Source organism: Cololabis saira, chromosome 22, assembly GCF_033807715.1.
Source record: "Cololabis saira isolate AMF1-May2022 chromosome 22, fColSai1.1, whole genome shotgun sequence".
NCBI lineage: Eukaryota > Metazoa > Chordata > Actinopteri > Beloniformes > Belonidae > Cololabis > Cololabis saira.
The window spans coordinates 16078885-16101394 of record NC_084608.1 but is presented as its reverse complement, the minus strand read 5'-3'; the positions used below and the strand labels follow the sequence as shown (position 1 = coordinate 16101394).

Below are 22510 nucleotides of genomic sequence, written 5' to 3'. Positions count from 1 at the left end.
GAATTAACAGAGAGTCGGTTTGTGTTTATTTTATCCCCCCCTTAAGGAGTCATCTGTGAACACTTAAAGTGGAGAGAATGGCCCTGTCAGGACTCACAAAGCATATCTCATATACAGTAAGTCAATGCCTTCAAGTCAGTCAAAAGTTAACAAACTCACACTAAGACAACCTTTTTAGTGCAAAAAATATTATAAATAAAAAATTAAATAAAATAAAAAAACTGAAATGTTCAAACAGAAGTGTAAAATAAAAAAAACACACCAATCCATAAGAACAAATCCTGGTGAAATCATACAACAAGGAATTCAGACACTGTAAATCTCATTCCACTCTGCCTTGCTTTTATTTCTATTTTTTATTTTTTTATTCTATCTTATTTCATTTTATTAATGGCATTTTATTCATTGTAGCACAAAATGGAGAAGTGCTCCAAATTTCATTTTATGTCTGACATTCAATGACAATAAAGTCTTTCTATTCTATTCAGACACTGTAGTGGACATCTAGTGACATAAACATTACATAACCACATCAAAAATACTATATCAAAATCAGAATCATGTTTATTTGGCCAAGTCAGGTCAAACAAGACAGGGAATTTGACTCGGTTATTTTCGCTCACTGTACAGTATATAGACAAATGACGGCATTTTGAATTAAAAAAAAAAGTGAAAGGTGCAGCAGTATGAGGTAGACATAATCCACATGAAACTACCTGAAGAGAAATTATGCAATTATAGCTTTAAACCATGTGTCTAGAGAAGAAGCCTTCAATTTAACTTTTCTGAGCACATCTCTGCAGATATAAAGAGATGCTGTACATGAAACCACCACACGCCAGGGCTGCATGGGCGTGGCTGTGGGCGTGGCCAGGGGCGTGGCCTGGGGCGGCTCTCTGCAGGAGCGGCCAAGTCCAGGATAAAACGTGGATAAGTGATGCTTTAGCGGCTTTGGTGCCGAAAATCTTAAAAGAATAAGGACCTTTTTCTTTTTTTTTTTCTTTTTACCCTGGTGGGAACCGAGGAAAAAGCGGCTGCGTGATACCTTTTGTTGTCTGTACGTGAAAAGGCATCCCTGCTGCACCTGAGCTCTGCAACTTTGAAGGAGTTTTCTTTTTTTTTTTTCTTGTTGCTGAAGTTTTCCCTAAGCCAGATCCCTGTCAAGACCTCAAGAAGCGGGCTCCAATCCAATTCATTAAAGGTAAATTATTTCCGCAGTCTGCATTAAATCACGCCTCTTTGTTTCTGTTTCACTGTGCATTAGTTTTTAACCTTTTTCCATTAGATATTGGCTCCTTCTAGCAGCTTGTAAGCCAGCATAGCTGCATGCATACCACAAGGTTCAAGTGAGTATAAGTTGACATAAAACTTTGAGAATGCAGGAGCTTCCTCTGTGTTATTATTCCTCCCTTTATTTATTTATCACAACTATGCAATCGACTGTGATGTGAAATGCAGTACTTCTTTTTTCTTTCTACGTTTCTTTTTTTTTTTTTTTTTTGGGGGGGGGGGGGATTTTGTTTGTGACATTGAATGATAGTTTGGATTGCTCTGATCCAGTCATTCCCAGCCTGCCAGTTTACCCTCACTGAACCCCATTAGCGTACCCATGGCGCTGCACCAAGTTTCTGCTGGCCAATACACTGTCCTTACCAAGTTCAATATTGACACAAGTTATTCAACAAATCAGATAGAGAACACTAATTCCAACCCTTCCTGTGATTCTGTTTGCTCTTTTCTCCTTCATCTTCTGCCAGCTCACATCATAGACCGGAGTGAAAAAAAAAATCCTTGTCATCCATCCCATTTGAGTTGGAGCGAATCGCCAACATCCCCCGTCTTAAGCATCTCCAAGGATGAAGCGAGGATCTCCGCACTGGCTGAGGGGCGTGTCCCTGCTGCTGCTGCTCCACACCACCACAGCCATGGTGATGCTCCCCAACTCCACAGGCTGGGAGCAGATACTGGACAAGTATCTGGATGAGGATGGAGACTGGTGGGAGGTGAAACAGAGAGGGAAGAGGGCCATCACGGACAGCGATGCTCAGCTCATCGTGGACCTTCACAACCGGCTCAGAGGGCAGGTTTACCCCCCCGCCTCCAACATGGAGCACATGGTAGGTGGATGGAAGGAACTGAATTACACACATACCCCACACTCGACCCTCCATAAGTAACTCCACAAGAGTCTTGTACACTTGTGAGCCATTTAGCTCAGTGGGGTGACCCAGTCACCAGGCCACCTGGCACTGGTCCCACTTGGCTCTCACCTCCAGCGTGCCAGCTCCCACCACACACACACACACACACATAACTTTGCACTCTTGTGACTTTGGGTGTTTTGCCAGAGGAGAAGAATCGCTCCAACGTGCCAATGATCACATTTCTACTGTATTCATTTTTTTTTTTTAAGCTTATGCTAAGAGATTTGTTTGACTTTATCCTTTTGGCCATCACGTGAATGTGCAGCACTGTATCACTTTTCACAGTGCAATTAAAGTCAGAGTACAGCACCAGGGCTTGTTTTACCAGCTGTTTAACCCCCCGCTGAACACACATACACACACCACACCCTCTGCAAGTTAGTGCTTCCCAAATGTGAGACTTTTTCCAAGTGTACTACACGTCTAGGCACAGCTTGACCACTACGGTGCATGAGCACCGACAGGATGTAACAGGTTAAAAATCAATAGTACGTGGAGACGGTAATGGGGCTTTTTTCCCTCTTTTATCTTCACTAAGAGAGCAGCAGAACAAAAGGCAGTTTGATTCTGTGCTGAAAGCAAATAAACAGTTCCTGCTGGGGGCAGTTGGTGGACTGTGTAATTGTATAATTGAGGGGTTGGGCTTGAGGACCCCTTGTGTGTGTGTGTGTGTGTGTGTGTGCGTATGTATTGTGCGCAGGCCTCTCGTTGAGGCACATGCATGTGGTGAAATGCTGAGCTAGCAGCACGCAGTTCTTTCCTACTGTCTCCTGTTACAGTTGGCTGTTTTTTTAGCTTCTGGGGCAACCAGGGGTGAAGTGTGGAGAGGCATGCAACAAGAGGACGCGAGGTGAGAGAAAAGAGAGAGAAAATTTACTGGGAATGCAAGATAAATAGAAGTCGGGGTTTAAAACAATTAAAGGAGCTCTCCAAATAGACAAATGGAAGAAGAGACAGGATAGTAAACCAGGCATTCAAAAATGTAATGAAAAAAGGTGAATGATATTTAAGCAGGAGGAAATCAGGAAAAGGCACACATTAAAAAAAAAAGACATTTTTACTAACAATGCTGTAGATTTAAACATCTAGGATAGATATCAGTTTCACAGGTCACATATAAAAGGCATTTCCAGTGACTTTATTTTGAAAGGGGCCCTGTATATTTCTGTTTTCCCTTCTGTCTGTGTTGAACTGCTGTCACCTTTCAGAAACCTCACAGCTTCAGTCTACTGGAAGAGGCTGTAGACACGCTCGTCTGCACTCCAGACGCACGCTCGTGCATGCAGATGCACTCACACAGGTCTTGGTGCACATACAGAATCATTTGCATGTCCGCTCTTTTATTGTCCGCTGTCGTATTAAACCACAACCCCGGTGACCCTCTGTGGCAATCATCACAGACACTCAGAGATAACAATCGGTTCAAATACCCCTCTCTCCCCACTTCATCTGCTTCCTCTTCTTCTCTTCCTCCCTCTCCTTTATCCCAGTGGCTCCGTTCCCATTCTGTCATTATCCAACCCCCCCAAAAAAATCTCAGGGTAAGCATTCACACTCGGTAGTGATCCACGATGCTGCAAAGGGGGACAGCAGTTCCGCTTCTCACTCGAATGTTGACCCACAGGTATGAGCAGAGCAGTGTCAGCATTTGAAGCCCTGCAGGACAAACAGATGGCATCTTGGGAGAAAGGGGGCCCTCCTGCCTTCATGTTTAAACTTGGCCTTGCCAGTCTGCACTCAGTTGTAAGGTGGCGGTTGTGTTAGTGATGTATGATAAAGTTCTTTGAATGTTTTTTTCTGCGCAGGATGATTCAGTGCTGTGCTCCAGCCTTTGAGCATTTTATTTTAATAGTGGATAATGGAGTTTGAGTATAATCAGGAAAGCCCAACAACATCAGGATGAAACAATGTTTGACTCAATCGCTTTCCATGATAAGCAAGAGAAATTGGAAAGTATTCCACATTGGAAACAAATGGTATACATGGTTATATAGTTATATAGTTATAAACCAATGGAAGGTTCCGGTGTGGTCAAAAATCACAACTGATGGTAAAATTTAATTATTGTGTAGATAGCTAGTGTAAAAACTAATTTATAATAGCATAATAAGTACTAATATCACCATGCTTTATTTAATTGTAGGGCTTGAAATCAAATAGTGTGGCTTCAGTAGGCCTAGCATCATGTGCAGTGTTATTATCTGTGTGTGTGAATGTTCAGAGTAGAAATTCAACTAACTCAACTCTTATAGTTTTAAACAAAATTATGCTAAAAACGTGTTTTCATTTAAAGTTCATTTAGGTTCCCTGCTATCAGCTAACCTGTAATTTAGCTTATTTCCCAGTTATGCCCATGACTTATTTTATATAACTCCTATGGAAAGTATCCAACTTTGAACATCCGTGGAGTTTCGCAATCCTAGTTTCTGAGCAGAGCAATCAAAAATCAGTTTTTTAAAACTTTCAGATCAACCATATGACTATAAGTCTTTTGTTAGGTGAGCTGATATGTCAGCTGATATGAACAGTTCAGCGCTTGCAGAGAATCTAAAACAGGCTGTCATATCATATATCCATAGTAGCAGCTGGATGCCATGATTTCCAAGAATTTTCCCAAATAACTCATTCCTTACAGCCTCAGCGTCACTGCTTAGACCGTGAACATAGCTCACCCTCTACTACAGGCTCTCACTATGAAACGGATGCAATGGCACATTCACTTTATTTATTGTAAAAACTGTAGAGATGCATAACATCTTTTATAACCTCTCTATGGTTTTGTGACGGATGAGCTTTCATTGCTGCAGTTCCAGACAGACTAAAATAATCAATGAAATCCACATTTCAGTCTGAACCTGGTACCTAAGAGAGCTTCAGCTCTAATTTTTCACATCCAACACATTAGCATTGTAATGCTATCAGCAATTTTGCTTCTTTTTAAAAGTCAAACTTGGTGGTAATTAGATTGAGTTACAGTTTTGCGAGTTGGCAACATTCCTACAATTTTCCGCTTAGGGGTTTCTGGTATTAACTTATGTGGGTGACCTGCATGAAGTATTGCACAGCGACTCCACCTGGGAGTAAAAGCAGGAGAGCCAGAGGGCACATTTACATTAACTTAGTTTTTGTCATTTCTTCCTTTTATACATTTTTCCCCCAGTATTTCCCTTTCCTCGAAGCATTTATTTGATTAAATCCCTTATTTGAATATCTGTGTTCCCTCTAACAGCATTGTATCATCTCCTCTGCTACTTTTTCTTCACTTTACTTTCTCAATTCCCATATCTGCCCCCTAGACCTCAGTATTTCTTAGCATGCACCATTGATTATGTCCAGGAAACTCATACTTGCACAGGATGTAGCCCCCTGTGACCCTGGAATATAACCAGATGACCAAGGAAGAAAAAAAAAAAAAAAAAAGAAAAAATCCCGGCCACAAATGAAGTGTTAAGCGAAATAAACAATGCCATGTGCACAGTGCTGAAAGACTTCAGCAGAGGAGGTGCTTTTTTTAAAAAGTAGCCCCGCAGAAAAGTGGTCAAGTGGGTCGTGGGTGGGGTGGTTTGCGGTTACGAGGCCTCCCCTGCTGGAGTAACTGTGCAAACAACAGCAGCTTGGCAAGCCGGTGGTACCCTGTATAGACTCAACATCTGAAAAATATGTATCCAGGCTGAAATGCAACTTCAGAGAGTAGAGTAGGATTCCTGAACTAGCATTTGCTGCTTCTGTTCATTCCTCCTAAGAGTCCATCGTGTCTTTGTGTTGAAAACCCATCCTTTTAAATCCTCCAAGAAGTTTCAGTCAAAGTTTCTTTAATTATTGATGGCATGTCTGCTTTGTTGGTTTTCAATTAGAAGTATAGGTCCATTATAATTTTTTAAGTGTTTAAGACAGTCTGTTGGCAACACTGAGGTGCAAAATATCTTACGCACTGCAGTTTGCAGATCGTTTGGCACGAGCCCCCGTGTGCTTATCAGTTCCGATGAAGATTTATTTTTGTGCAAGTACTTCTGTTGATCTCATCAAAGGTGAAAATGCTGCATAAATAAATGAAGGTTAAAACTGAAAAAAATCTGTCTGCTGTCGTGGTTTCAGGAGTAGAGAGAGATAAAATCAAAAGCGCTTGCTTGGCATATCCTTCCATTTGTATTTATTTTAAAATACCACTGTTTTGGTTTACGGCTTGATAGCGATCCTTGGAGCTGATCAGCCTAACGTTTCATTCGGCACACGGTGGTCATTTTCCATTGGGAAACCACTGTTTTCATGTGGAGGCGTGACTGCCAGCCCTGGTGGATGCATTAGAAGGTCTGTAACCAGCCAACAGAGTGCCTGCTTCAGCACGGTTTGCCATTATGGTGGCAAGAAGGAACACAAAACAGATGTGACAAAGCTGACATTTAATTCTCTTCACTGCCAACACCAGTCGGTTTCAGTCTTGGCTCTGTCAGTCATCGTGCAGCCTCATGTAAGGGCATCAGCAGGTCGCTCCGGCGCTGATAAGCTCCGTCTTTGTGGGCGTGCAGGAGATGAATTATCATGTATTTGCTCCATCTGCTAGTTATGTAACACTATTGTGAGGCTTGGTATTAACATCTGACACTCTGCGCTATGTCCGACAACATCACGCTGGTCTCCTTGGTTTAAACAAATATGTCTACTCGGTAGCCGGGAGCCTTCCCAGAAGCAGCTGAAGAAACTCTGAGTTAAGAGTTCATTTGCAGCGCTGCCAGACATCCTGTTTTTTAGGTAGGGGTGTGTTTTGGGAGGTGATGCAGAGAGCAGAATTGTTTGTGGTGGTATGAGAGTGGGTGATGGACGATGGAGGAGGTGGTGCTGGGAACGGGGGAGTCATTTCAGTGTTCGTTATTGGATGGGATTTCACTGAAAGTTGAGCTGAGAACCAGGGCACAGTCTGTGAAATGAGCAAACTCCCGACACCTTTCTACAGTATGTTTCTGTCAAACACACACACACACACACACACACACACACTAATTGATTTTCCGGCCTGAGCCTGTGAAATTAGTTATCCCTCCTGTGAATGAAGGTGAATGAAAAGGTGTGCAATTAAAGTAATGCACATTGTCCTTCAGATGAATCACAGCTGTGTTATTCTAACATTTCAGTCGTACGGTTGGCAACTTCCAGAAACCTGCGGTATAGGAATATAATTCTTAATATCGAACCTGACACAGAATGCAATTCAGAGAGCTGTAAGCTGATGGGAAAAGCATCCAGGCTACCGTCTTTGACATGTAGGTGTTATATCAGCGAAAAAAAATTGTGCAATTTTTTTAAATTACCCCCAGTCCCAAGAGAAAACCTATCTCAAAGAAGTCAGCTGGTTAGCAACAAGAGAGTCAAAAAAAAAGCTTCACAGTGGCAGCAGCCCATTAATGTAGTTTTCTAGTTCTGGTGGCGGTGAATAGAGTTTCTAGGATATTGTTCGCTATGTATTAGGGCTGGGCGATATATCGAGATTTTAATATATATCGATATATTTTCAAGCGCGATATGGTACGAGACAATATCGTTAATATCGATTTAAAAAAAAAAAAAAAAAAATGATTTTTTTTTTTTTTTTTTTTTTAATTTTGATATAGCTTATTTGGTGACAAATTGACTTGAATGTTTTATTTGAGATTTGCACAAACGTTTTGTTATTTGCACAACTGTCAACCTCAGTGGAAAAGTCTGCCTGTTACTGTCTACATTGTATTAATTACAGTGTATTTTAATTTAATTGTTATGCAGGAAAGGGATATTTGTTTTATTTTATTCAAGAAGCATTTTTATTCTATATATGCAGGCAGTTTATTTTTATTTCATTTGTTTTATACATGTTGATATTGTGCAGACCTCTGTTAATAAAGGAACCTGTGTGACATTTGGCACGAGGCTTTGTATTAAAACTGACTGTTTTTTTAAGGGTTTGCCTCAGAAAAAAAATTAAGCTAACAGAGATGCTAACAGAGATGCTATGCTATAATGCTTTGGGGGAAACCCCAATTCTGGCACAGAAAAAATATCGAGATATATATCGAGTATCGCCATTCAGCTAGAAAATATCGAGATATGACTTTTGGTCCATATCGCCCAGCCCTACTATGTATGTATTTAATTAGCCTTCCTACTCATATCACAGACAGAGCAAAGTCTGCACAGCTGTAGATATCTTGTTTACAGATCTTAAACCAGGCTTTGCTGGGTCTTATATCATATTTGCAAGAATTTAAGTAGCTTTAGTTGAAACTGTGTCAGTTAATAAGCACTTTCCATCCAATATCACCCACTAACTAATACTGTTTTTCTCTGTTGTGCCTCCTGCGCAGGTGTGGGACACTGAACTGGAACGTACGGCAGAGGAGTGGGCCGAGACCTGCCTGTGGGAGCACGGCCCTGCCAGCTTATTGCCACAGATTGGGCAGAACCTGGGCGCCCACTGGGGAAGGTAAACCACTGAAACAGTAAAGGCAGTCTGTGCATCTCATCAGAGTTGGAGAGGAGGTTAGAGCAAATGTGCTGCCTTGGTTTTCTGACTACGTAAGCTCATAACAACGCATTCAATTCATTCTTTCCACCACCTATAAAGTCTCTACTTGTCATTTTCACATTTCTTGTATAGCATAGATCAAAACGGCAATACATTACACCTTTAACTAATCCTATTAACGACACTGATAGAAATGTGACACCTTTGCAGAACAGCCAGCCCTGAGCACCTTTATTTCATAGCTACAAGTTGGATTTACCTGCTACGAGTGAGCCAGTAAACCCTAATTGTTGCACATAAGGCAGATGGATTTAAACAAGACCGTTTCACCGGCTTATTCTTTATGCCCCCATAAAGTCCCTGAAAACGTCAATGCTTCACATAAAAGACTCTTACTCCACCTCTAATCACATCATCCCACAGCGATGGTGTCTGTTATGCGTTAATCAGATTAGGCTACAAATTTTGGTGCCAGTGTCTTTGGTTTTTGGAGCAGCGACTGCGAGGCAGTATAGTCCTGACAGATGGGTTACACCTCGCTGCTTTTGTTCACTGATCAACCTGTCTGAAAATCCATTAGTTCCTCTGTGTGACGCTACTATGCAATGTCTTCATCTTTATGTGTGCGTGTCGGGTTTTTTTTGGAACATAATTTAAACTAGTGTCACTAATTACAAGCCGCCATGTTCACTTTTAAAACAAACTTCTTTAATTTGTGAGTTATGTAGTGAACTTGAAAAGTCTACAAATGTAGGTTGTTGTAAATGATATTGCTACTCAGTTTCTCATACAGTGACAGAGGTTATATGGATATGAGGCGTACGGATATGAGGGTACATTTAGGGGTGCCACCACAAAACACTGAGCACTCCCTTATTACTGTTCCCTATATTCATTCTTCTTACCTCTTCCGTACCCAAACAAACCTCAAAACAACCAGTTTGTGGTGCTATGAATTTTGGCAGTGATTCGTTGTACCGTGTTTACCAAAATTTGGAAAATGTTGGAATTGAAGCCCCATAGAAATTTTCATTTCATTTCACTTTATTTTTTTTATTTTTTATTTTTTTAAACTTTATTTTTAAGAAATTTTACAATATATATGGAAAAAAGGGGGAAAAAAAGAAAAAGACATTAACAAACGGCACAGATGGGATAATAAAAAGCACAGGGGGAAAGTGGATCAATATGTGTACATTTTAAGAGATAGAGCTAGGTCCAGGTCTCAAAGACAATTGTCTTTTTATCTTTGTTTGTCCACAATCTACTGTATCATTCATATTATAGAGTATAAAGTACTCAAAGCCAAGACAACAAAACACAATTAATCACATAAATAAATGCTCATTTCACTTTATTTTGTGTAGTGGGACATTGTGCATTGATAAACATTTTAAAATGTAAATATACCCAATTGTACCCAAAAGGCTGATTTGCATTGGCAGTCCCCCTGCAAGACTCAGTAAAAAGATAGAAGCAACATTGCACAACAGACAATATCAACGACAATTAAAAATCGCACAACACTGCAATAGTTAATACAATAAACAATGAATGATCACAGATTTGAAACGTTTTAAGCCATTCCTTGAGATTTCTCTTAAAGGAAGAATGAAATGAATGGGTTCGGCCAAAATCATTGAAAAGCATAGCTCTTTTTGGAGCTCTACAGATTGGCCTCAGTTTATCCTAGAGACATAATTCAGACTTTAAACAGGTCACAAAAATTTGGACTCCATCTTTCTAAAGCCTTGTTCGGGTGACATTTACAACCTTCAAGAATTGCAGTTTAAGTTCTATGATTTGATGATGTCACGCTCTCCAACACCCTGAGGATTAGAACTTATCTGAAAAATTCTGTTTCAAATGTCTTTCACATCCTCACCTTCCCTTCACACCTTATAAATTATACATCAAAATGTAGGTATTTTGGTTTTCATTTTCAGCAAATATGACTTGTATTGCAATGTGCATTTTACTTTTCTGTCAAATCCGCCAGTCAGTCAGTCTCCTTTCATTGGTTGAAACAAATTGTTGTCATATTTATTCCATGTGCCTATTGATCTCTCTAGATACCGTCCGCCTACGTCTCATGTGCAGGCCTGGTACAATGAAGTGAAAGACTATTCCTTCCCTTACCCTCAGGAGTGTAATCCCTACTGTCCCTTCACATGCTCCGGCCCAGTTTGTACACATTACACTCAGGTAGCTATTATAAAACCGGGTAGTAGTGTTATTAGCTGTCATTGGTTAAACTCACATGTAATTGTGATTCATTCTTTGCCTTTTGTAGCTGGTTTGGGCCACCAGCAGCCGAATCGGCTGTGCAATCAACATGTGCTACAACATGAACGTGTGGGGACAGATTTGGGCCAAAGCTGTTTATCTCGTCTGCAACTATTCACCAAAGTAAGCACGTACATTTCTACCAACTCTTTGAGTGACAAATAGACAAATATAAGCTTGTGGCATTTGTTTAAGTAGTCCGTGTGTGTAAATATTGGGTGTTGTGCCACATGAACAGGGGAAACTGGTGGGGATATGCACCTTACAAACATGGGACCCCCTGCTCTGCATGTCCGCCAAGTTATGGAGGAAGATGCAAGGATAACCTCTGCTACAAAGGTATGCATGAACCACAGACAAAGGTGAAGCCGGAGAGCCCGGAGAAACAGCTGCTCATCATTCCCTGTATTTGCATCTTCAGGTGAAGATGACAGATTCAACCGTCCGCATGAGGAAACTGAAGAAAACAACTTCATCGAGCCGGAGGACCCCCGCGCTACGAACCCTTGGTCCCGGGTGTCTAAGCCTCACAGCCTCCCGGCCCCCACCAAGCCCCCCACGGCCGACCTGCAGAGGAATGAAGTGGTCAACATACAGCAGATGTGTAAGCTGCCATTTAACTGTTTATTCTGGATCTAGTTTCATCTCAAATTGGGGGAGTTTAGCATATGGTTTAAGGGGTGGGACCGGCAAAATGTGGACGCAGTACAATTTGCACTGTAAAGAAAGCCTTTCACTGGGTCAGAACTAAAGAAACTGAGAAACGCTGCTCGCTCAGTGTTGAGCAGCAATAATGAAGAAAGTAAAGTTTGATATTCTGTAGTCTTTATCTGACCTCTCCCAGTTTCTGAACTGCACTTAATATTGCAAGTCACTCTTTAGCGGAGGGAGGGGAGGTGTATTTTAGCACAATCCCATGAGCGTGTATTTGTTTTTAGGGTTGAGGGTTGATGGGGGCTCCATGCGGTTTTTAAATGGCTTCCTCTTTGCAGCTCAGAGGGGTCCGTTCTTGTAAGAAGAGACGCGTCCTTTAGTGTTGCTGACCACCCTGAACTTTGCTGCAGAAACCCTTGTCTTTGGTTCCCGAAGCCCTGCAATGTCTCCCCGGGGTTTTACTCGGCTCATTCTTTTTAAATCTGTCCATCTGCATCAGACCTGCCAGTTCATACAAGCTCTTTCCTGTCAGAGTGTTCGCTCAGAGACCTTTCTGTTCCTGTGTTTCAGCTCAGCTCGTGACCTGTTACACCAAACTTCGGGATCGGTGTAAAGGAACACCATGTAATAGGTAAAGTGAAAATGAAATATAATGAAGCAAATGGATGGAAAGAGGAACATGCAGTCATTCACATGGTTGTTTTTGTTTGAATAATCAATAGGTATGAGTGTCCAGCTGGATGCCTCCAGGCATATGGAAGGGTAATTGGAACTGTATACTATGAAATGGTGAGTACGCATGTTGATTAACAAGTCTTTAATTGTCTCAGTAATTGTGGATTCAGTGCACAAAACACATATGTCCAGAAATTTAGTTAACACGGCCAAGATGGGAAACAAAAATGTAAATGAATGATGGTTCCCAAAGTGGTGTGTACGTGTCTCTCGCTACAAAAACAAAAACACAGGCTGTTTCTCCTTTAATCCAGTTACCCATAAGATGTTACTCACAAGAGAATACTCCACCTGCTACAGTTTTCATCCTGCTTAAACTTCTCTTGCTTCTTGAAAACATTTCTTATCAAAAGATGCTTCTTCAGTTCTAACATGTCGGTGGAGAGTTTTGTACTTTCGTATCTACGAGCTGTCAGGACTTCAATGAGTCACAAAGAATGAAGAGCCCAACGGCAACTTAAACTCTTCACCAGCCATTTACAGCCTTGACAAACAGTTTTTAGTTCCAACTCTCAACATGTTTTTGTGTCCACCTACATTAATGGTTACTGGTGGAAAGATCTGTCTCTGCACTCGAACTATGCAGCGGCAAGAATGAGGACACCAGAGAGTGAGAGGTTAGATTCAACAATCTTGTTACTTGTACAAGGAGGAGACAGGCAGCTTAACACCAAGTGTCAGCTTCCTCCTGACTGCTGAAGTTAATACAGACGTAAACCATATATATACACTCCATAGTTACAAATCAATCCTATTGATAGCATTCGGTTGTCTCCAATGGTTATCTGATCCAATCATGACTACTGCTGTGGCTATCAATCAGAGTCTTGTAGATCCATTCGATAGGTCAAAAGTTGCTTCCAACACTCATTTTCACAGTATTTTTCCTCTTGTAATGCTGTGAGTATAATGATAGTTACAGACGCTATAAAACATAGATCATTTTACATCCATCTTCATAACACTTGCATTGGTGTGCTTTCCCAAAACTACCATAACATGAAAATCATCAAGCGAAGGGTATTTTGTTATGTGTAAGATATAAATGATGTGGTTAATCGATTTTCTGTTTTTGCAGCAAACGAGTGTGTGCAGAGCAGGTCTGCACGCTGGTGTCATAGATAACAATGGAGGCTGGTTGGATGTGACAAGACAAGGCAGGAAGGACTTTTTCATCAAATCCTACAAGAATGGAGTTCAGTCCATTGGGTGAGACAATCATTTTAGACAAAAAAAAATACTGTCAGGATTTTGCAGCATACCAAAGATATATGAGAGTGATCTTAGAAGAATATAATGAAAGCTGAAAGAAATGCTGAAGTGTGGCGTTTTTGTGTGTTTTTCCTTGTCAGAAAATATCAAAGTGCAAACTCCTTCACAGTTTCAAGAGTAACAGGTTAGTCTGATGATGTAACAGTTACCAAAATATGAATTATTGCACATTTGGTAACTACTCATTGTTGGCTGAGGTGAAACACTGCTTGAGCCCAATGACTCTGCTTCTTTTTCACAGCTAGAGCCATCACCTGTGAGACCACAGTTGCACAGCTGTGTCCATATGAAAAACCTGCCACGCATTGCCCCAGGTATGAACCTCAATACCCCGGTAACTGTTCCTCTCTCACTCCATGATCAACCCCGTGCTTGTTAGATTGTCACATTGTTGTATTTCTCTAGGTTATACTGTCCGGGGAACTGCTTGGCAGAAAATTCTCGCATCTCCAGAGTAATTGGTACCAGAATATACTCTGACGTAAGTCCTTGTGGTTGAGGCCGATGTCATTTAACCAAAAACAATATTCACAGATTTAGAGAAAGAAATTGATCAAGCTATCCTCCTGCTTGCGCACCTTTAGAAGTCAAGTATATGTCGGGCGGCAGTCCATGCTGGAGTCATTAAGGACAGTGAAAGCGGGTACATCGATGTCATGCCAGTGGACAAGCGGAAATACTATACTGCCTCATACCAGAACGGCATTCTCTCAGAGAGGTATGAGATGGTTCATCTACTTTGTACAAAGTAAATGGTGTTTGTATGCACATATATGTTATATATCTCTGAGGATTCCTCTTTCAGCTGTAAAGTGTTTTTCAAGCTTCCTGTATGTCCCTTCTTCTTCATGTTGCTGCCTCTATCCCCCCTACTCCCTGCTGTTGTGGACCGGTTCTTGTGTGGCCATGATTAGTCTTTCAGAGCAGGGTTTTCCAGCCACAGGCAGACACTCCTTCAATCTGCCGTTGGTCCAGCAGTTTAAGGGTTTGTCTTTCCATGATGGTTGCTAGTCAGTGGGTTTGTCCTGCACGAGAAATGTACTTAGCAGTTCATCATCAAGGGCCTTCTCTGAATGTGCTTCCAGATCTTTGTTCTTCCATCCTGCATGGTGACTTATACCACTGGAGTCTCTGATTACTGACAGGGCAAACGTATGCAACGTTTGGGTGATGGTCTGGGCTTTGCTCTTCCTTTCATTTGGCTCTTCGGTATCTGCATCACTCTCTGTAGGGACCCGGTTGGGATTTGTAGGTATTTGTAACTGTTCTGAACATCTGCTATGTTGACTAGGGGTGGGCAAAAATATTGATACGGCAATATATTGCGATACATAGTCTCCCGATACGATATCGATATTCAATGTATGTATCGCGATATATTGCCGTATCAATATTTTTGCCCACCCCTAGCTGCACTTTATTTTGTGATTTCAGTGTGGGTTAGACACTGCATTTTATTTTTGTCATTTTAAGTCAGTGGCAAGTAGCTGTACTGTATTTTTGTGATTTCAATTTCAGTGTGGGTGAGACACTGCATTTTATTTTGAGTATTTTGTATCTAAGAATAATGCACACACTGCACTTTTCATTGTGTTTCAGTGTGTTTTTTCATGCAAATATGTTGCATAATTAAAATGGAAAGTTTGAATTACATTGTTTTGATTCAGTCTGTCCAATGCATTATCACTATCATCTGATGTACATATATACAACTTGGATTTTAAGATGTGTAATGCATTTTTAAATTTTTCGGTGAACTATGTAGAATATCGCGATATATCGCATAATCGGGATATCGCAATTTGTATCGTATCGTGGCTCAAGTATCGTGATGCGTATTGTATCGTGAGGTCCTTCCCAATACCCACCCCTAATGTTGACTTCTCACAGTTCGGGCCTTTCAGTTGTGTTCATCTTGCCTCTCTTTGATATCACGTTTATCTGGTCTGAGCCAATATCCAACACAGTCATGGCATACAAATGGATGTTATCCACGAAGAAGAGATGGTTGATGATTGCTCCACTGCAGAACTAGTCTCAAGAAGTCTTGACAGTGACTTACAGAAGGGATTCAGGTCTAAGCAGAGGAGCTCTGGCTACAGAGCATCACTGTGGTATATAGCACACTTGTAGTTCTTGTAGACAGTCCACGTGCCGTATGGACTTATGAGCGTAGTCTGGCCTTATATGAGCAACCTTTCTGAGGACCGGTGAATCATTCTTGGCTCTTCTGATATAAGTTCGACTTCTTTTCAGGGCCTTGCTCATATTAAGTCATGCTCCTCTTTGCTGCTATGATGCTGGCAGGAGCTTTCACGTGGTTCAGAGGCATTTCATCAGCTGGTAGTTGGAATGAATTGCACCATTTTGGAAATTCTTCATAATCAGGACTGTCTGGTCTTAGGTAAACCACTCCGGTTGAGTCCCATCCGTTAGTAGAAGGATGATGTAAGCTGTTAGGTGTTTGTGGAGTGCAGTTACTTTCCTCCAGCCAAGAGGTACGTACCGTATCATCTCAGGACCTGGCATAATCCAATTCTTCATCCTTGAGACCTTGACTTGGCCAGCTCTCATTCACTGGCCACGGACCACTGATGTTATGCGATGCCTCCTATTCTCATACTCTTTTCCAGCATTGTTGAGACATGAAAGATATGTTTGAGAATCTCCAGCTTCCAGTCTTCTTTTCCGTGGAAGATGGTGCTTTTATCACAGCCTCTGGTGTTAATCTCGTATCCAGACATGTCTGAAATGATTCCTATTGTGATATAAACCAGTTCGTCGATCTCTTTGATGGTTCCAGTAGATTAAGTTTGTAACATTCACATCTTCTAACAGACTTTCAGAAAGTACATTATCATTTGCTCTTGTTAAGGGCCCACAGAGGTTCAAGGTAACCATCTCAGGGCAGATAAACTTGCTTTAAGGTCACTGTGGCTCCTCCTAATCATGAGTTTCTAGTTGTGTTTGCAAATTAAATTTGCAAACACCATAACACCAAGCAAGCAGTTGCATATTTGACAGATGTTGCATTTCCAAGTGTCTGCAGCTCACTAATCCTCTGCGTACAACCCCTGTAACATCTGCTGATTTAGTTTTTATTCCAACACTCAAATACTATGTGCTCTTGTCCATGAATGCCTTGTTTCTGCAGTAATTTGTTGTTAGCATGTTCTCCTTCTCAAATTGTAAAAACCCCACCTTCTCTAAAACATAAAGCTCTCTTTGTAACAACACTAAAATGATTAAATGAGTGCATTTAGTGTGAAATGTATAATAACTAAAACATCAATGTTTCTAACTTGATCAACCAACTTTTGGTTTCAAAACCTTGGAGTGTGGAGTGAAAGAGTTAATTCATTAGGACTAGGAAATCAATGGCTCTCAGGGTGAGAGAAGTGCAATCACGCCCTCCTTCTTGTGGTCATAATGTTTTCAAGATGCAGACGTTTCAGTACGTCCCTCATTCAGTGCACTCCAGAGAATGATTACCGCGCCTCTGGTTTAAAACAATTAATTTCTTGGTAATCTGCGTTTAGAAGATGAGTGCTTCTTTATGTAGTTTAGGGAATGGTTTGTCTTTGTGGCTATAACTCAGAGAGGACAAGCAGTGGAGAGAGATCTAGAGCTTAATGGAGTGGCTCAGATAAAGAGAGAAACAAGGACACAAAGCATGCAGAAGCCCAAACAATGTCTGTGGACTGAGGAAGTGGGATCATGCCAGCATTTATCACAAGGGAGACTGATAATGGGCGAATGGTTGTCAGTTTTAGTAAAACAGTGTGGTGGATAAAGTTATGATGTTTCAGGAAAACTAATGCAAAGATTCCTGTCTACAAACTTTTTTTTTGCAGAATTATTACGAAAAATCCTTGAAATAATTCTCTTCAGACATTAAGAATATGAATAACTCAAAATTGCTCATGAATTGAACACTGTAACCATGTATTGCATAAGGAGGATTCTCCCTTCCCTTCCTTACTTGCCTGTTACCTTTTTAAAAATCCTCTTCATCTTTTGAAAGCAACACATACTTTAATAATTTACATTTTTTACTAAGATTTGAATCATGCAATAAGACACACCTGCCTAATTCGGGAAGTGAGTAGTTTTAAAGATCTGTGTTCAGTACATTGAGTACCGATTTTATTTCAGAACCAAATCAGTGAAAAAGGAAAAAACTGGCTAATTTTTTACTTATTTTTTGACCAAAATCCAAATCAGTCAAATCAAATGAGTGAAAAAAAACTCCAAAGACATAATCAATTTTCTGTTTGTTTTAAGTATAGTAAACAAAACTCTTACAAAACCACAATCTTACAAAAATTCTCCTATTTCGAGACGCTCAGTTATGACAGCACCGACCCTCAAGGGCCTTTCAGATGTGACGTGGAGAGCACCAGGATCCACTGGAAAGCTTTATTTTGGGAGGATCTCAGTGCACCGCGCCAACACACTAGCTGTCCATGCCCCCTTGAATGTTCGACGTGAGCACGGCGTGGACTGATGACACTGCAGCTCAGTGAACTGCAGATAATGTGACAGAGCACAAAGACAATGAAGGGGAAGATGTTTCTTTGGCGATGGTCCACAAGTTTCAAGACATAATGAGATATAGACTTCATCTATTATTCATTCAAAGTGATAGAAACATTTTTTTTCTGGTTTCACTGTATAGTGCTCATTTGCGGTGACCATCAGCCCAACAGCTCCAAATGGTCCAGTTTTATGAGCCTCAGTTCTTCTCTCAACAGAAGGCTGTCAAAGCCTTCCTGACTCAGCTACACCTCCGGTCTGTCAGCGTGCATCTCCTTAAACTCTCCAAACCGCTGTATCAGTTTGAGGATATCATGGACCCACTCTCTCCTAATCATCATCTGCAACTTAAGCAAGAGTTGTCTTTATTTTTTTTTTTCAGATACAGGCAGAAAGATACGGCCTGCATCCGTCTAAACACAGTTTGTGTTGGTGTGTCCTTCTCTCCTGTGCTCTGCCCCGACCTCAGCGGAAGGCATAGTGCATAGTGGGATTTTTGAGGGTGGTGAAATTAATTTCCCCTCAGAGATTAATAAATTAGGCTGCATGGTTGCAAGGTTCCTGGTACTGGGTGGTTGCACGATTCAGGGATTAATAAAGTATTTCTGAATTGAGACTGGTTTTGAAACACACTCTAAAATCGGCGACACCCCCGAGTGTTTTGACGCTCCGTCAGCAATGTTCTCTGTGATGAGGTCATCAAGTCTCAAAATTACAACAAAGCTAGCCATTTGTACAGCTACACTCATTTATTAACTAACTGGGTTCTGAAAGTGATGAAACAAGGGGACAAATAAGACGAGGATTGACGTCCTTCTCATTCACCACCAAAACAAATGCCCTACCTTTTTATTATTTTAGCTCAGTGTTTTTTTTTTTTTTCTTCACTTACTCTCGGTAAAGGTCGATTTTCAATTACATCAATCCAGCTTCTCCAAAACTAGGCGATCCAACCAGTTTCTTGTGTACAATCTGGTTGACAATTTAAATTTAGAATTGTCGGCCACAGATGTTTTTGGACTGTGGGGAGGAAGACGGATTCTTTGGCCCACACAGGCCATGCAAACACCACACAGAAGGGCCCAAAAGCCAAGTTTCCCTTGTGAAGGCCAGGAGCCTTCTTGTGAAGGGATGTTGCTAACCCCCACACCACCATGCTGCCAGTTCACACAGAGCAGATGGTTCACTTGGAATCAACTCCACACTTTCTACCGATGAAGAAATAATGAGGGGAGAGCCCACACCTGCCCGTGAACCTACCGGAATCGGCTCTCCAATTAGACGGGACTCCATATTCATCATATGACAGTAGCTCGAATTAAATAGAAAAAAATAAGAGTCATGTCCAAATATCCAAATAAATACAGACCTAACTCCACATGTAGCATGTGTTGTAACACAAAACTGAGCGAGGCACAAGACGAAACCCCTCCACAAGGAGAAAGCAGGTTTTTGAATCACTGAGACATGCTCTTGCTTGTATCAACTATTTTTCTATTGCGTCCAAAAAGGAGGATTGGGAGTAAAGCACTCTGCGTGGTGCCACGTACCTCCACTCGGCAGGAAACAAGAGATATCATCGCTTTGTACAGTGGCTGCTGGAATGTTAAGGAGCTTAAGCGAGGCTCGCTCATTTCAAATCTATGCAGTGTAAAATGTGTGTGTGTGCGTGTGTGTGTTTGTGTGTGTGTGTGTGTGTGTGTAGCCTGGCTCTTCAGAATTAAGAAATAGCAGATGAGATGGAGATACTTATCATTTCTTGTCATTTTAAACGTTGATGCTTGTCTCTAATAATGACTGAGGAAGAGACTTTATTAAGACATTTTTAATGCTAAATAGGCAAAAAAACGGGTTGAATTCAACCTGTACCACCCTCCGTAAGCATGAGCCTCCCAGGTTTTCAATGTTAAGAGTGACCCACATTCTGCTTTACACCTGCCGAATAACAGCCCACATCTGCTGGAGAATATTTGTTCTGAATGAGAGCAGTATTGGGAGACTCACAGGTGCTGTTTGTGGTTGCCTCGTCTGTCTCTGTGTCATTTATCTTTGTCACGCTGCTGAGATGTTTGACGTCTGCCCATCATTTATCTGTCTCCTTCAACTTAACAACACGTCTGTCTTGGTTGGAGTGACACACAAGAGTCCCCTATGTTTGTGTTTATCTGTATTCTTTAAGAGCTTCCTCTTCTTATCTGTTTGCATCGTATCTGCCGCTAGAGTATCAGACACATAGAGTGTATCTGTGTGCATGCGTCTGTCACCCATGTCCCTTTACAGACGACCGGGACATGTTCTGTGTCTGCTGGGCCCAGACTGACTACGCCTTTTCTCTCCTTCTCTCTCTCTCTCTCTCTCTGTTCACTGCAGCCTTCAAAACCCTCCTGGAGGAAAGGCGTTCCGGGTCTTCGCTGTGATTTGAGCACCCCCGGAGGACGTTTTCACCAAACAAAAAGCGCTCTTGAGGCTGTTGAATAGGCGGTAATCAAGCCCTGTTGTCAAACCCGGTGCCTGAAATGTTTCTGGCTCTGCTACACTTCACGGGTTAGAAGTTGTTACTATGACAACGTAAACCTAACAACAACAAAAAAAAACATTCCCTAGGAGAACCTGCCTTCATCCGGTGGAATTTTCTCCTTTTTTCAGCTTTATTGGGAAGTTTCACAAATTGTAAATATTGCTGGTTACTTAATTGTATATATTTGTTAATAGTATCAATGATGTTTGTCTTTGTGTCAATTTCTTGCATTCCTTATAAATAAATGTATGAATATTAATTATAGAAATTCCACATTATATTTGGCACTTAAGAACAAATATCATTTTTATTATATTACATCTGGCACATTTTTATTGAGAGCTCTGGAGTGATATCTTGCCATATTATGTACTTTTTTAATGGATGGGAAAATGGCTATGCATTTATTTTTGTATGAATATACTTTAAATCAATATGAATTGTACTAAATGCTGCTATATATTTTATGTATTGTATTGTATTTTTTTTTTTACTGTTTATATTTTTCCAAATATGGCTGTGCTAAATCTCCCTGCAGGTCAGGAAGGATACTCATCTCAGAGTGGTTGTTCTCTAAACACAACCTTAGTGTCTCTATAGTTAATTTCCTTTTACAGGACACTGGTACTGGTATCTCCAACAGCAGCTACAGGTTTTTGCTGTAGCTTCTCAGTTAGTCTTAAAGACTTGAATCAAGACAACTGGACTTCCTCGCTCTTGGTTTTTGGAGATTTTCCGCCTGCAATCTAGAAGGCTTTGTGGGTTAAAACTGACTCGGTTTGAACCGACGGGGTGAAACATCTTCAAGAGCCAAGGAAAAGGAAGTCCAGGTTTCTTGAATCATGTCCTTGAAAACAGGTTTGTTTCCTGAACACCCAGCTTTAGCAGCTACCAGCTTTCCTTCAAGCTGTAATCAGTATTTTGGGAAGATAACTTTGTTGTTGTCCGTTTTCCTCATTGTATCACAAATGTTTTCTTTCCTCAGATTGTAAGGAAAGGTAAATTCCCAATAAAGTAATAGAATGACCTGACGCTTGGATCAGAAATTCGGATTTAAAACCAATGAAAGTCTCTTTTTAAAATGCAGACGTGCACTTCAGTGACTTAATTCAGCAGCTGAAAAGCTGTTCACGTCAAACTCTTAATTCCATGTGGATTTATTTCTCCAAAATATCAAATGTTTCCATATCAAATGTTTCCATAGGGCGAATGAAAGTTCCCATGAAGAAAAGTCCTCTTTTGTTTCTGGGCAGCAGTGGAGCAAAGTGGACTGTCCAACATGGCTTTTATCTTGGCTTTTAACATGCCTGACCAATCATGTAGCTGCAGGCCTGGGTGCAGCACTACGACAGAATATAAATGCAATGTTGTTGAATTAAAGGAATACACCAACATTTCGAGAATTAGCTCATTTGCTTTCAACCCCAGAGTTTAATAAAAGTGTACGTACCATTTTCTTCCTTGTAAATCCAGTAACTCCATCTGACAAAGACCTGTTAGCTTAGCTTAGCTGTTAGCGATGCACCACTACCTGGGTTCAGTAATTGCCTGCAGCACCGCCATTACCAGGCAATGTGGATCAAGAAGTCACCCTGAAGTTAATCCAACATAATCCTCACTATTTGATGACTGTGTCACAAAGTCGGACGTTCTTAACAACCACATTTACCACGGACTAGTCACACAGTTATCGGAATTTACAACCATAGACTATGTAAGAAGAACCAGACAAACCCCCCTTGTGATGTCACCCTTTTGAAGACTCTTTCCTACTCGTACTGCACGGCGCCATGTTGCAAACGGGCGGAA

At 41.1% G+C, this 22510-nt stretch overlaps 1 protein-coding gene across 1 annotated transcript; it reads left to right on the top strand.

The window, feature by feature from the left end:
* Nucleotides 1-967: 967 nt before the first annotated feature.
* Nucleotides 968-22089, top strand: crispld1a (cysteine-rich secretory protein LCCL domain containing 1a). The gene is made up of 15 exons (XM_061713096.1): nt 968-1201; nt 1758-2117; nt 8540-8658; nt 10773-10905; nt 10994-11109; nt 11225-11325; nt 11408-11590; nt 12211-12271; nt 12363-12429; nt 13454-13584; nt 13728-13771; nt 13889-13961; nt 14053-14128; nt 14232-14365; nt 20554-22089. Exons 2-15 carry the CDS (start codon nt 1857-1859, stop codon nt 20603-20605), a joined length of 1551 nt encoding a protein of 516 aa, XP_061569080.1. The 5' UTR covers nt 968-1201; nt 1758-1856; the 3' UTR covers nt 20606-22089.
* Nucleotides 22090-22510: the final 421 nt, after the last annotated feature.

What these genes read in the sequence shown, in the direction of transcription:
- crispld1a (XM_061713096.1), top strand. Translation starts at nt 1,857, where the DNA reads ATGAAGCGAGGATCTCCGCACTGGCTGAGGGGCGTGTCCCTGCTGCTG. An exon ending in TTTGTACACATTACACTCAG is followed by an intron (nt 10,906 to 10,993) that starts GTAGCTATTATA and finishes TGCCTTTTGTAG; the next exon opens with CTGGTTTGGGCCACCAGCAG. An exon ending in CACAGTTTCAAGAGTAACAG is followed by an intron (nt 13,772 to 13,888) that starts GTTAGTCTGATG and finishes TCTTTTTCACAG; the next exon opens with CTAGAGCCATCACCTGTGAG.